This window comes from Lineus longissimus, chromosome 1, assembly GCF_910592395.1.
Source record: "Lineus longissimus chromosome 1, tnLinLong1.2, whole genome shotgun sequence".
NCBI lineage: Eukaryota > Metazoa > Nemertea > Pilidiophora > Heteronemertea > Lineidae > Lineus > Lineus longissimus.
The window spans coordinates 9,889,025-9,903,574 of record NC_088308.1 but is presented as its reverse complement, the minus strand read 5'-3'; the positions used below and the strand labels follow the sequence as shown (position 1 = coordinate 9,903,574).

The 14,550-nt window shown below is 41.9% G+C and overlaps 1 protein-coding gene across 1 annotated transcript; it reads right to left on the bottom strand.

Moving 5' to 3' along the window:
• Window positions 1-929: 929 nt before the first annotated feature.
• LOC135488021 (uncharacterized) lies at window positions 930-13,943 on the bottom strand. Its single transcript, XM_064772388.1, has 6 exons — window positions 13,803-13,943; window positions 8,822-8,978; window positions 7,372-7,481; window positions 6,723-6,841; window positions 6,122-6,255; window positions 930-2,753 (listed from the first exon to the last, which is right to left on the bottom strand). Exons 1-6 carry the CDS (start codon window positions 13,837-13,839, stop codon window positions 2,495-2,497), a joined length of 816 nt encoding a protein of 271 aa, XP_064628458.1. The 5' UTR covers window positions 13,840-13,943; the 3' UTR covers window positions 930-2,494.
• Between the last annotated feature and the right edge of the window lie 607 nt (window positions 13,944-14,550).

The window sequence follows — 14,550 nt, the reverse complement described above, 5'->3', positions numbered from 1 at the left end:
CTCCCATGGTTTAGGTGGTATACGTATGCACTGCGTTGTATCGCTAGTTGACATACATGTGAATAAACAACAAACTAAACGATTAAATGCAAACATCTTTGTACTATAAAATCTCAGGTTACATAAGTGACTACCTTAAACTTTATTTGTGCGAATTAGCGAAATTAATTCACGAAATGTCGTTGCGACTACAGCGCCCCTTCCAGCCCGTTGATAAACTATCGGCACCGGGCATTCACCCGCTAATTCGTTGTGGTCGTCGATACAAAACATCCAGAAAGCTCACCAATGTCAATGTGGTTAATAGGGTGTGCAACCAGACCGGTCCACTACTTCCGGAGTGTAGCGGGAGTTGGCAAAATTAAGGGTCTGCATGATCCGGAATAATTGCGTGGCAAAATTCCAAACTGTGGTGACCCTCAGCTGTTGTGGTGGATCCTAAATTATGCCTCGCCAGAGAAGCCGAATCATGTCGCTGAATAGTGCTTGCCACAACTAGACCAATACTTCATCCCCAAAAGGGACGAAGTGCGAGGTGCCTATTGCGAAAATGACTGTGACCTCAAACTATTTTTACACCGTGGGGTTCTCCTGTTTTTATCATGGCTTTTATCATGACTTTTTTCGAGATAGCACATAGGCTCGATGTACAACGTAGCGGATCGAGGCAATATAATGGGCGACGCCACAACATGTATTCCCAGCTATTTGGATTGGCTCTGCCCAATAAGTACTGCAGCGCCATCTGAAAACAGTGCTAAAACCAACATAATCAGTGCTCGTCTCTCGACTGGCCCCGCTGAAGTCGTGTAGCTCTCATAAGTGTTTAGGACAAGCACTACCCCCAACACTCACCCAAAAGAAGCTACCGTTGCTACGATTATGATATCATCTCTCGTTTAGCAAATCTCAGAAATGAAGGAAGGATATTATTTGTGAACGGGTTATTATTTATTTCATCAACCTACATCAATCTGCAACGTAAACGATGGCATATTGCAAAACAATTGCGGCATTCGCATGCATGGGTTGGCGGCCTACACATTGCCGGTGTAACATCTGTGGTTGTTCCCCATGTTTCAGTGTTTCCAAACAATAGGCAGCTAGAGAGACCATGACTTTTCAATAGGGGGGATACACAGAAAAACTCGTCAATCTATTTTTGAGCGTTCCCAAACAATGAGGGGAAACACTCAAAAACAGAAACACTCAAAAACATTACACCGGCTGTGCCAGTAACAAGGGCATATTCTTTGACGTGGCTCCTACGTCAACCCAATCTGGCTATCGCGGACGGCGACCTACATGTACAACTTTTTTAACAGTTAGCTATAGACCCGGTACAATTATTACTGCCAATAAAGAGAAAAACGGTAAAATATGTTATTTCAGTTACATAGAAATAGAATCTGTTAATTTCTAGTACAACGCCACAAAATATCGAAGTACATCATGGGTGTAGCTAGCTTTCTAGCCGGGGAGGTGATTCAAAAGGTGGTTCAAGAAGGCTTTCGGGTGAGAAGGGGAGGGGGTGCAGTAAAATAACTCGGTTAAAAATCATGGTAAAACCACATTTTTTCCTCCAGCTACATGTACGCCCCTTCTCTGTTGGTGCGTATTTCTAGTAGTCAAGTCACACCCGAGCATGACAAAAGAGAGCATTAACTTTTAACAGAGCCTGAATTGTCCTGAGTACACTGTTATACACAAAATGAGTTACATATTCTAAAATTATTTAAGCAATTCAATGTATACAAACCGTGAATGCAAGATATGCTACCTCAAGATATGATACTCTACACATCAGATAGTTATACATTTTGAGACATCTGCTAGTGTCATATAACATGTAGTGTTTTTATCTAAATGATGTAAAACTAAGGTGAAATATATGTATACCTAATGTGTTAACAGTCATTTCAATACTGCATTGATTTGGATTTCTCGTTTGAAAATGTTGTTGACTCCATTTGTTATAATTGTATCGTTTCGGCACAGTATAATTTTGCCAGTTCATGTACATGTACTTTTTTAAGGATTTGGCATGTCTTTAGTTAGGCAAAGGGCCAGTTTTGTGTTGTAATTGACGTGACACATATTGTTAATGGGGTACGCTGTTCGTAATAATTGGTGATCCAGGAAAATAGAATGAATAAATAAATAATAATAAATAAATAAAGGAAAATAGAAAGAATGTAGTTGTACACAATGCCGTATTGCGGTTATCATGCGTACAATTTTGCAGAAACGTTGTTTATATAGTAATTGTATATCTTTCTACACTACTTCAGTACTGAAATTTATAGTCAATTTGTTTTTACGTCTCAAGTGGAAACCTTCAAATTCAATCACTAATTTCACATTTTTAATGAACGGCTTTGGCCTTTGAAACACTTACGGGTGTTCTTACAATGCATATTACATGTGCGTTGCATGAATCACCGGAGGTGGCACAACAGCGCCCTGGGTGATAAGATGGGTAATAGGGGTGATTCTAGTTAAACAATTTGACCAAGGCAACGAAGCATATTATCAAGAAGGTAAGGGACATGGATATTTTATCTGTTCCAGCGTGCACCATACAGCCGTGCTGGGACCACATGTACTTTCCAGCGCAGTACATTGGTTCGGAAGCTGGATTCCTCATGATCTTGGTGTAGTTGACGTACTCGTCATTTAGGGCCTGAAACCAGCTGATGCCTTTCAGAGTCAAGGAGAAGCGGCTCGTGAAATCTTGCACGTTGAATAAGGACCTGGAATGCAAAAGGAATCATTAAGTTTTTTAAAGCGAATACCAAAATCACCTTGCGTGCCTCCCCATCATTACGCGCGTTGTGCCCTTACCTCGCAGTTACAAGATTTCATGCCTATATCCCAATACACAGTCTATTGTCTTCAGACAATCCCCGCTCGCATATGGGCCGTGAAAACCGCAAAAAATCTGTACATATTTTTGTAAGCGGTCGTCGCTCGCGCAAACTTGTCTTGCATGTTTTTGTGAAAGAGGACGTCGGCGAACGCGGTCGTATATCAAAACAGACGTTGGGTGGCGCTCGCGCAAACTTCCCTCACATGTTTTTGTGAAAGAGGACGTCGGCGAACGCGGTCGTATAAAAAAACAGACGTTGGGTGGCGCTCGAGACGGGTCATCCTATTTAGCGTCCAGTGGCGACCAGTGGCGTCCAACGCGAAATAATAGGGTGTATATGATTAAAAATGTTTTCAAGCTCCTAAAACACTTTCAATAAACAAGATTTAGAAGTTTGGTGGAGTTTGCAACCTAGTTTTTGAATAATCATCACCAGAAAACGATCTTAGTATGCCAACCTGATGCCAGATCCCGATTCCGCTTTTTCTATAAACCCAAGGAACGGCAGCTAAAACAAACATGGCGTCCAGTACTTTTGCTGGACGCATACTAAGATCGTTTTCTGGTGATAATCATTCAAAAACTAGGTTTGCAAACTCCACCAAACTTCTAAATCTTGTTTATTGAAAGTGTTTTAGGAGCTTGAAAACATTTTTAACCATATACACCCTATTATTTCGCGTTGGACGCCACTGGTCGCCACTGGACGCTAAATAGGATGACCCGTCTCGAGCGCCACCCAACGTCTGTTTTTTTATACGACCGCGTTCGCCGACGTCCTCTTTCACAAAAACATGTAAGGGAAGTTTGCGCGAGCGCCACCCAACGTCTGTTTTGATATACGACCTCGTTCTCCGACGTCCTCTTTCACAAAAACATGCAAGACAAGTTTGCGCGAGCGACGACCGCTTACAAAAACATGTACAGATTTTTTGCGGTTTTCACGGCCCATACTCGCACCTCAGCCTAAATTCTCAAAATCAAATCTTATTCAGTGTACTCTCGCATCAGAAAGTTATCAGGGGAAAACTGAAGGAAGAAAAACCCAGGAAAAAGCTTTCATTGACCTAGACCGGCAAGAGCAAACAGATATGATGATTTACTGCCCATTCATGTTTGATTCTAAGGGGATATTGTTTCCTATAATACAGTGGCCCATATAAATATTTTTGGTCACCTGTTTTTCTAACTTTAATCATTCACAGTTTCGAGCATTGCTGGTATCAAGAAGAAGTTAAACAGAATAGTCCCTTACTTACTATAAGGACACTTACAAGTATATACGATAGCAGTCTTATGTGTGCAAATGAGATAGATTGACTGGACTACAGCTAGTGAACTACTGTCTAGGTATTCGTTTGAAGAGCTTCGACTGCATTTGTATGTATTGTACTGACGATCCTACCGAAGTTGTCACTGTTTTCGTCGAGGGTTATTCTCCTCCAACGAGGGACTAGACAGAACGTGTACCGTAGTTTATACGCCGATACTCTAGTTTCAACGATCCGAGACCAGTTGATTACATCAAACAAAGACAAAAGTCAAGCTGGAGCAAAACAACTGGACAACTTTGTGTCGCAAATGCATTGTACATGTACATCCAAATCCAACATGTTGAATGGCACTTAAAGGCCATATATCAAGGTTTTTTGCCATTTTCTGCTGTAAGACGATTTCAAAAGTGTACATAACACTTTATACAATACAGAAAACCAAATGCAATTAGCTCCATCCATTTTGAAGATATAGCCAATTATGTGTTTGACAACTTGATTACCTAATCAGGCTAGCAACTGGCTTGTTAGAGCCAGGCGGCGGGTTCAGCAAAAGTTGTGATGTAGATCAGGTTATCTGTACATGTCATGCAATCATAAAAGCAGGAGGGCCTTAATTAATTATGCACACCTGGAAGTAATGTGTTTCATTCACTATGGTGTATTGTGTGGCTCCGAATTGTGTCAAGGATAGCACAAAGAACAATCGAATGACGGATGGGACCCATTTTCATGAATTTCCAAAGCCAGTTGAACGAGAGAGGAGGAAGCTGTGGATTCGGAAGTGCAAACGTTTGGAGTGTTGGAAGCCTGGGCCTTCGGCCAAACTTTGCAGTGATCACTTTATCGATACGGATTATCACATGAAGCCGGATATCTGCATCCAACTGAATATTAAATGCCACTTGTTAAAAACAGCTGTTCCAACCATGTCAATTGCATTTAATGCCCGAGGCTGCTGAGGTCGGTTGTTATACATAATGTGTAGGCCCTATTGGGGCCTGTGATACCGCATAGTGTCTTCTTGTGTTCCAGCCATAGCAAGGTGACAGCGACACAGGTCAGTGTCAGTGACAGCCACTGTCAATGACAGATTATTGTCATCTGACATCTAGGCCTATCTAACGTTGCACGGCATTATATCGTCACGTCAAGATGATTGTGCATAATACCGTCACTTTTCAATAGTAGTTCAGCGTCATGACATAACTGGCGATACAACACTGACGAGGCGAAACAATATTGTGCAACATTAGTCTGTTCAAAAATCATACATGTTATGCATCTGCAACCGTCTATCAATGTCTTCTTTGCTATATCGGCAGGTCTGCCATGCAAATTGATTAACCACAAATTCTAATCACTTTCGTCCGAATGATCACTCTTATTATGATCTAGTGATATTAATGGCTCGAACATGTACGGCTCAACGTTTAAATATCCTTCTGTATCGACCAAAACATCCTCAAATTCACTGCTCTCACTCTCTGAACTGTATGCGGAAGCCATCTTGCTTTGTTCTGACTGACCTGATCTACGTCATCAAAAATCCCTAGCGGCCACATGTGGAACTAATCTAAAGTTGTGTGTGGTGGGAAATTCAAATAGTTTAAAATTGAAAATTGAAATAACTAAATAATGACTTTATCATTAGAATTTTTTTAATGTCTGGGATCTTGTTTTTTTAACCCTCAACATATTTCATGAGTATCAAGCATGTTTTCAAACCTTGATATATGGCCTTTAAAACTACCATATACCATGCTCATGATAGCTATAGCTTAAACTGACTATTCAAGCCGTTCTTAGACAGGCGAAATTAGAGTATCTACCATTCTGATTGAAAGTGTCTTCATCAGAATGCAGGGATTACTTCTCTTAATATTTTGTTGCAGAAGCGGCATTCTAGACATTTTGTCATCGGAACTTTAAGAAAATGACCTGCCCAAAATGATAACATGCTCTTGCGATAACTCACCTGCTTGCTGGTATGCTCTCATTCATGGCTGTTGCATTGACCACTCGGCCCAAGTTCTGTTCGTAGAGTAGGAAGACGTAGTGGTGAGGCTTCTGATCTGGTGGAAGCGGGCCGCTGTAACTGGCCAGTGTGTCCTACAAAGAAAAATAACTGATAATTCAAAGAGACCATTTGGGCGTGGGAATTAGCGGTGGGAGAAAAAATACCTCTGATGACCAGGGATTAGAGTTACTCCAACCACTGTCTTGCGTTATATTTCAGAGTGTGGTCCGTGATTGGCAAATAGTGGCTACAAACTGTCCACCTATCGGGAGCTTATACGTACATTTAGGAACAACGTAAATTACAAAGTATGGTCGTCGATTTTTAATCATTAAATATTTCATTGAATGAAAATATTCTTGCGCATGACGACCAATTTCGTGGAATATATTAATGCCACAGACAACTCGTATAAAATGAGCTAGGATGTACATAAAGATGCATTGTAGTTCCATTTCTGAGGTGGCGCCCCTGTATTTTAAGGAAGTCACATTTTCTTTAGATTTTGTTGGGAAAAAGACAATGGTCTTTTACAAACCTCATGCATTTGCATACTTACGTTTTTCCAATTGACCCTCATGTTCAGATTGGCGACAATCCAGTGGATACGTGGAAAATCCCTGGCGCCCGCGCGTGGGGTATCAGGGTCGACCATCACCAAGGTGTAGTTTTTTGCCACTGAAAACGCACATGTGGAACTGATAACATGTGGTCCATACGGTATATAATTATGAGAAAAATATCCTTGTCTTAACCCCAGTGTGTGTGTGTGTGGGGGGGGGGGGGGGGGGGGGGGGGGTTAATGTGGTGATCGTCAAATCATATACTTGCCATTGAGGCTGCTTGACATATGCCAGTTCAAAGAAATCAGTGGTTTCTGTCGTAAGTCCAAATTTTCTGAGGGGCGAGGTAATCACTGGTACTTAGCCCATGACAGTAATCCCAGACAATGAAAAGAAACGTCATGGCGACAACAACTCCCCGAGGAAAAAGAAGGGCCAGATATAAAAGGCTGCTTTCCCCTTGCTTTCACGAAGTGTTTCCAATGTGGTTAAAAATCTGCCAACGTACGCATAAAATCGCAGGCGAGCATCCCACTTTATACATGTACTGTGTGGTGAAAGGGCGTACCGGATGCTGGATAAGCCTCGATATGGGTGCACGGCGAGATAATGTGGCGATCGTAAAATCTATATACATGTACTTGCCATTGAGGCTGCTTGGCATCTGCCAGTTCAAATAAATCAGTGGTTTCTGTCGTAATTCTATGGGTCTGTAAATCACCTTTGATAGAGGCGAAATTGTAATATATCGTCCCCTGAAAAGGTCAAAGTTAAATTTAAAGTTTAGTTTTTAGCTCACCTCTGGGGAGCCTATACGAGATCGCGGCGTCCGTCGTCCGTCGTCGTCCGTTAGTGGTGCACGTTTCGTCACCGCTTGGGCTAGATGGCTAAAACTTGGTGTGATGGTAGCTTTGGGAAATATGCCCAGACCTATTTTTCTTTTTCGCGATATGACCTTCTCTCTGGCCTCCAGGCGCCATGCTGGGAATAGTTTTTTTTGGGCTTTTTTGAAGCTAATGGTTGTACGTAGAGTGACGAAATTTTTATGGTGGGTGTATCTAATAAGGTTAAATGACATGTCACCCGGATTTTAGTTTTGACCTACATTTCAAGGTCACAGAGGTCAAAGATCACTAAATCACCGATAGGACGTCTCGATTCTATTTGAGCTAGAAGGTTCTTAACTTGTGAGGACGGCCATCTTGAAAATCAAACAAAGTCGGATTACAACCAAATTTCATGTGATTGTATATGTATCTAAGTACTCTATAGTATCCCTGATTTTCAGTTAAGTCCTTTGACAAATATGGCCGCCAGACCGCCATCTTGAAGATTCAACGAACTCCTATTACTCCTAAACTTTTGAACAGATGTCAATCAATTTCCATCTGACATGTACACTCTTCAATAACCCTGAAATTCAGTCAACTTTATAACTAAAATGCTATACTTAGATGGTACCGGTAATTTTCTTTAGTGCCGAGAAGAATAATACAATGGAATCAAAACTGGTGAAACAAGCCAGAAACTATCCACTGCAAATGACATGCATTACATTACCCGAGGTGAGCACATGGTCCTTGGACCATTTCATTATATTCTGATATCAACTATGATAAAGGTTATAATCCGACTTTACACTTTAACCCCAGTCCGTCCTGAAACCTTTCAGTAGACCTCAGATGAGCTGCTCAACCAGCGCTACAATGTGAGCATTTCTGACCGGTACCAATTTATACACCTGGGTGCAGAGAGGCAAGTAAGACAAAGCCTTGATACCTGCCTACAGTCTCTGGCCGACAGTGGGGATCGAACCCAGGACCTCTTGACCGATAGTCGAGAGTCCCAGTCACTATACCACAGCGGCTCCTTGAAAAAGGTCAACAAACAAAAGAAATATGTACAGTCTGGTTAACAGTAAGATCAGCAAATAGTTCCACAACTATTATAGTGCCCAAAATCAAAACAATTGCACAAATCAGATACACTTTTCTTTCGTCCAATGCAGTTTTCAGGCTATTAGTTGAGAGTGGGCGGTTGCTAATCCTGTCTATTTATTAGAAGGGGAAGCATGAGCCTTATGATGTATACTTACCAGTTCGAATATCGTTGGCAGCAGTAAATATACTCGTAGTTCGGCGAGTGGTAGTTGATGCCAATCTGGACCGTGGGGGACCAAGGGTAGCGAGGTATGAACGTCCAGTTCTTTTGTGCAATGGTCATTGGGTCTGGTACATCATAGGCCCTGCATGCTGCAAACATTGTAAAGGCAAGAAATAACTGTTCTGTTCCGACAAGAAGGAGAAAATTCTCGGAAATCCAGAGTCAGTCGTATCCTCCTCCCCTCGCGCACACGTTAGTCGTAGGGCATGGATGATTTTGATGTCATTGGCATAGACACCAACCTCTGGGGCCGGAAATGGAGGAAATTTGTCTTGAGATTTCATTTCTACACTACTAATTTCGTCAGTATGACTGACTTTCGCGCGTGATGACGTCAGCTGATCTCTGGGGATGTCGGATCTGGGGATCTGGTGGTATGTGTATGACATACAGTTGCGGGTCGCCGTCTCTGTTCGTTGCTGGCTTGTACTTTCGGAATTGTATAATTCCTCCATTTCCGGCCCCAGAGGTTTGTGTCTATGCCAATGATATCAAAATCATCAATGTCCATCTCTGTCCTTTATATAGGCCTAGTCGTTCCGTGCTCAAAAATGGCCATCCTTAAAGCGAACCTCGTACGAGCAATGCCTTCCCGCGCCCAAGTCGGTATCAAAGTAATTGATGCATCATCAGGTCATACGCGAGTTTCTGCATGGAACCCTATTGCAGGGCGAATGTTCACAAGTTCATCAGGTCGATTTTAGCTTACTGATCTACGCCGGACTTATCAAAATGAAAAAAGAAGGTTTACTTTCCCCCCCGAAAATGAAAAATGTTGGTCGAAAGTAGGTAGTGTTCGCTTCTCCGGTCTGTTCAGTGCTGGAGAAGAAAACCTTAAAGCGAACTTTGCACGAGCAATATAATGCCCTCCCCGCACCTCAGCCGGTATCAAAGTATAATGGATGCATCACCAAGCCAAACGCGAGTTTCTGAATGGAACACTGCTGCGGGCCCTAGTGTTCACATTTCCATCAGGCCGAATATAGCCAACTGGTTTGCGCAATTCTTTTAAACAGGAATATGAAGGTTCATCCGCCCGAGAAATTGTAAAACGTAGGCTAAATCACTGGTCATGCGAAACCCCCTTTAGCGAATACGAACAACAGTTTGTATATGCCTTGTCACATGACTATCGGCTGTTAAAGATAAATGTCTCATTGTCCCAGTTCAATGGGATCGTCTCGTCCAGCCAAATGCGGTTCAAATTCAGTTTATACAGTTTGTATATAAAGCCTAAGCTTTATTGTCAAGTTGAACGTCTTTTATTAAATATTGGTACCTTTATCACATGCTATCTGCTGTATACATCTATTGAATTCAAGAGTTCTATGATACATTCTATAAATTCTTAAAGAAAAGTGCAGGGCCAAGGGAGAATATATAAGCATTCATTAGTCAAAAGCCCGATTATTGAACTCTCAGAAAAGTCGTGTGCCAAGAAATTCAATATGACTGTTAAAAATATGCTCGGGTGAGATCTTGAGTTGGGCCCTACAGATCGGTACAAAAGCCTAGAAGGCCAAAATTCGATATTCAGACCTCGACCTGGTATGTTTGCTGATGCATGTTCGATGTTTTCAATGAATTTATCAATATCGGATCAAAATCAAAATTGAGGTTGGAATATTGAATTTTAAATCCGCTTCATCACCTCGAGATCTCGTGACGTAATATTTGCTATGACCTGATTTGCGACCCTGTATAGGTAGAAGGAAAAAGTGTCCCGCCCTTTTGTTATCTGACGGATTCTGGTTATTCAGAAAAGGCCATGACCACCAGTAGCTTGAATATTGAAGCGCATGATAGAATTCTTTGTTCCCCGTACATGTTAAACTTCTACACCGAATTCGACCCTTAAAAGCTACATTGTAGTTGGGCCGACCTGAGGAACTCGTGAAGGCCTGCACATGACCCCAAGTGAAGGTACCTGACAAGACAGATAGAAGTAACACAAATACCAAGAAAAAATATGACATCATTTTATTGTCCCAGGTCTCAATCCTGTGTAGTGTTAACGTGCCTTGACCAATACAGGTGCAGTTTACATTACTCTATTCTTCCATTTACCTCTCCCACGACCGAACCCATAAATATTATTTCTAAGACCAATGTTCAGGAAAATGGGGTGGGAGTATGGTCAAAATAGTAATGTCCTGGTTGAATAGATTATACAGTCGGTGTCCCAGCACTGAGATGATCATCAAAGCGTCCTAAACTCTATGAGGTAATCGGTATGTAACCGGGCCAAAGCATGACAATAGCTCCCGTATGCTCTCCAGTGTTACAGCACAAGATAGGACACTTGGATTTTGGATTTCACAGTTTGAACAGACACAATAATACAGGGTTATCCAAACGAATGTCTGGCCAAATGATAAACTGTTAAGTTGGTCTGATAGTGGGGTAATGGGCAGCATTTGAACAAATGAATGGATTAAACTAAGTGAACGTTACTAAAAAAGGTTTATTGTTAAATCGTTCATCATCATCATCATCATCATCATCATCATCATCATCATCATCATCATCATCGGCATCCGATTCAAACATCAACTCTTTATCATCATCATTCTCTATCAGCTCGCCATTTACTGGAGGTGGGATCACTGCGCCCACATTTCCTTCAGGAAGAAGCCAGCTCAGCCACCATCTATTGTCGATGACTCGTTCGGCCAATCTTTCCCAACCGATACTGATCATACGCACCAATTCCTGGTGGGAAATCAGATCACAGTGTCCTTCTTAATTCCTCACTATGAGGACGCCCAATTACCCATGCTTTCCATAAGGACCTGAGGTGGCTCTTAAAAGTGCGGTTAATCGTTAAGTCAGAAGGGATGAGGGAGTGCTGTCTATTCACTCGTTGGATTTCTTGACGGGACAGATGATGCCGATGGGCCGGGTATTGATCTGCGATGAGGGGGGAGTTGGTTTTCCATCTCTGGCCAAAATACTGAAAAAAGACAGAAAGAAAATGAAACTTTAGTTTTGGTGATCCGCATCAGAATGAGTGGTTCTTTTAAGCAAGGTACACACAGAGTAGTACGGCTGAGACTTTTTGGGGTGTCGCATTTCTTCATTTTTGGTGCAGCCGTATTCAGACACAAAACAAAACGTTCCTGTGTGTGCATGTAATGGATACGCCTGGCCTCCTGGTATGACGTGATCGCTTTGGCAGTCTAAAGCAAAGTGACGTTGCTTTTTTCTCCGGAGCGTTTTTAAGGATTCACTACAGGCCCCAGATCGAAATTATTCAAACAAAAATCTAGAAAATGCAACTGACTGAAACAGCTCACAATGATCTTTTACTCCACTTGAGGGCAAACGTTTTCCGTCAATTAATGACAAAAAATTGAGGTACCTTGTTCGTCACGGCCATGTTGTCGAATTCTGCGTCGTCGTATTCTCTCATCTTGCGTGCATCGATCACGCCTTTCTGCCAAATCCTCGTATTCATCTACTCGTCTAGAGAAAGTCCGTGAGTGGATACGAAAATGGTTCGCAAATGAACGCATAGACCAGACATGGTCGATGTATATCACATGGTGCAGTCTGAAAGTGTCAACGTAGTCCAACCGCTGATTTAAGCTGTAACCAGGAAGATGCCGCTTTTCATATCCAGCCCCTTCAACGTCCGCCCCATCGTCTTAATCGTCATCACTGTCCATCGAAATCACCACACAAATCCAAAATGCAAAGCAAACGCTTAACCCAAAGTAACCTCATCTTTACACATCGAGCCACAAGGTCCAACTTGCATTACATTTTTTATGTAACTTAGGCCCTTCTATAACTTGCGCTCTCCCCAATCAAAATACGCCTACCTCGGACGTTGTCATTATTTTGCCATGTTCGGTAGTGAGACAGGTAAAGGGAAGAATGGAGTACATGTATATTAATTAACAGGGCCATCGTGTTGGTTTAACGTGCATCCTTTCAAACAGCATTTAAACATAACTACATGTAAGTGACGTGTTCTCGGCAATCAGGGGACAATAGGGAGTTTCCGCCTCGCTTAACATTACGATTACGATTACGATTTCAAAGTCGTAATCGTAATATTCTCAAAACCGGCATGAACCAGAAATTTTGTTTCCGCATTCACACCAACGACTGTACATGGTTTCCTGTAGTGTAGGCCCTATACTCTGCTCTCATGCTCTGGGTGCACCTTTTTCGGCGCTAAAACATGATCAAAATCGCCGTTGGTCACATTAAATGCAGTTGCTATGTTTGACAGATATGTTTTAAAGTATTCTTCAATGAATATTTCACCTTCGATTTGATATGTAGCGTGGAAAATAGACTTTTCTCTAATCCATGTAATCGTTTTTGACTTACGAAGATCAGCCGGAATCCTCGTGAGAACGAGACGAATGTGCCATCGACGATTTCGCGGGGATGACGTAGCATCAAAAATCGATGACGTCAACCACAAATCGTAATCGTAATCGTAAGCGATGCGGAAACTCGCTGATATTTCCAACACGAAACTCGCACGTTCTCCAATCAAAGATAAAATTATTTTACTCGTACGCGATTTCGCTCATGCATATCTAGTTGTTGTGATTAATTTTGCAGTTGTTCATGCAGGCATATGGGGTAACAGCGTATTATGTAAATCACCCGTCACCCCTTCCATTTGCCACTTTAAATGCGAATACGACAACAAATACTGTGTCAACTCTATTTAGCCGGTTTTTGTCCGGCAGGCCTGTTACACGTAATGTAGGCTTTTTCAACAGGCACTCTTCAACCGGCTTAATAGCGTCTCCACTGTATTTGTTATTTATGAGCGATATCGAGTACGAATGAAATAATTTTGTCATTGATCTGACACCGTGACTCGGGTTTCTGACAAACTTCGCCATATAGCCTAGAATCCTGGTTTGAATATCGATCTTTCAACTTACCTACGACGAGTAAGAAAAAGGCGATAAACGTCTTCATGATGGCGCTTCCTCGATTAGCAGAGGTCAAGTCTGGAATGAAGACAGGTTTCTTTCAAAGCTCGGCTCAATCTTGAAACTCCTGCGCAGCGATCGAACTAGATTTAGTGATGACGTCGTTCCAGGTCTGCAAAAAACGACCGCCATTTTATTTCACCAACTTTACGATTCGTGGAGAAGATCACAGGCACGTAGAAATACCAAAAACGTAGGAATCGGTCCAGACTGAATTGATTCATACCAAAAACACATTCATTTGAAGTAATGTGTTTTGCTAATACACATAACCTACGTACAGACAATAAATGATTGTCTGTAGGTTGTGTTTCAAGTGATTGAAGGTTGATCAATCGCTACTTGATTGCTGAACGCTAGTATTTACAAGCGCCTGTGATGACATGCTGTAGTGGTAGTCCGTGTTGGCAGAGAGATTTTTCTTCAGATCTGTTTGGAGAATGCAAGGCGTGCAAAGTCCTAACAAAAGATAGTAAACGAGCTTTTATATTTCTTTCTGATATTGGCCTATTTGTTGAAAATAACTAGGCAATGAAGCTCCTAAATGATATTTCGATATGGTCATTCCAACTGGTTGATTTACGGTGACATTTCCTTGTGGCTATACAGTATGATTTAAAAATAGTGCAGTCGTACTTTCTGAGATTTTGGTAGCTACATGTCGTTATCTCCCCGCTTTCCGAAAGAGTGGAGAGAT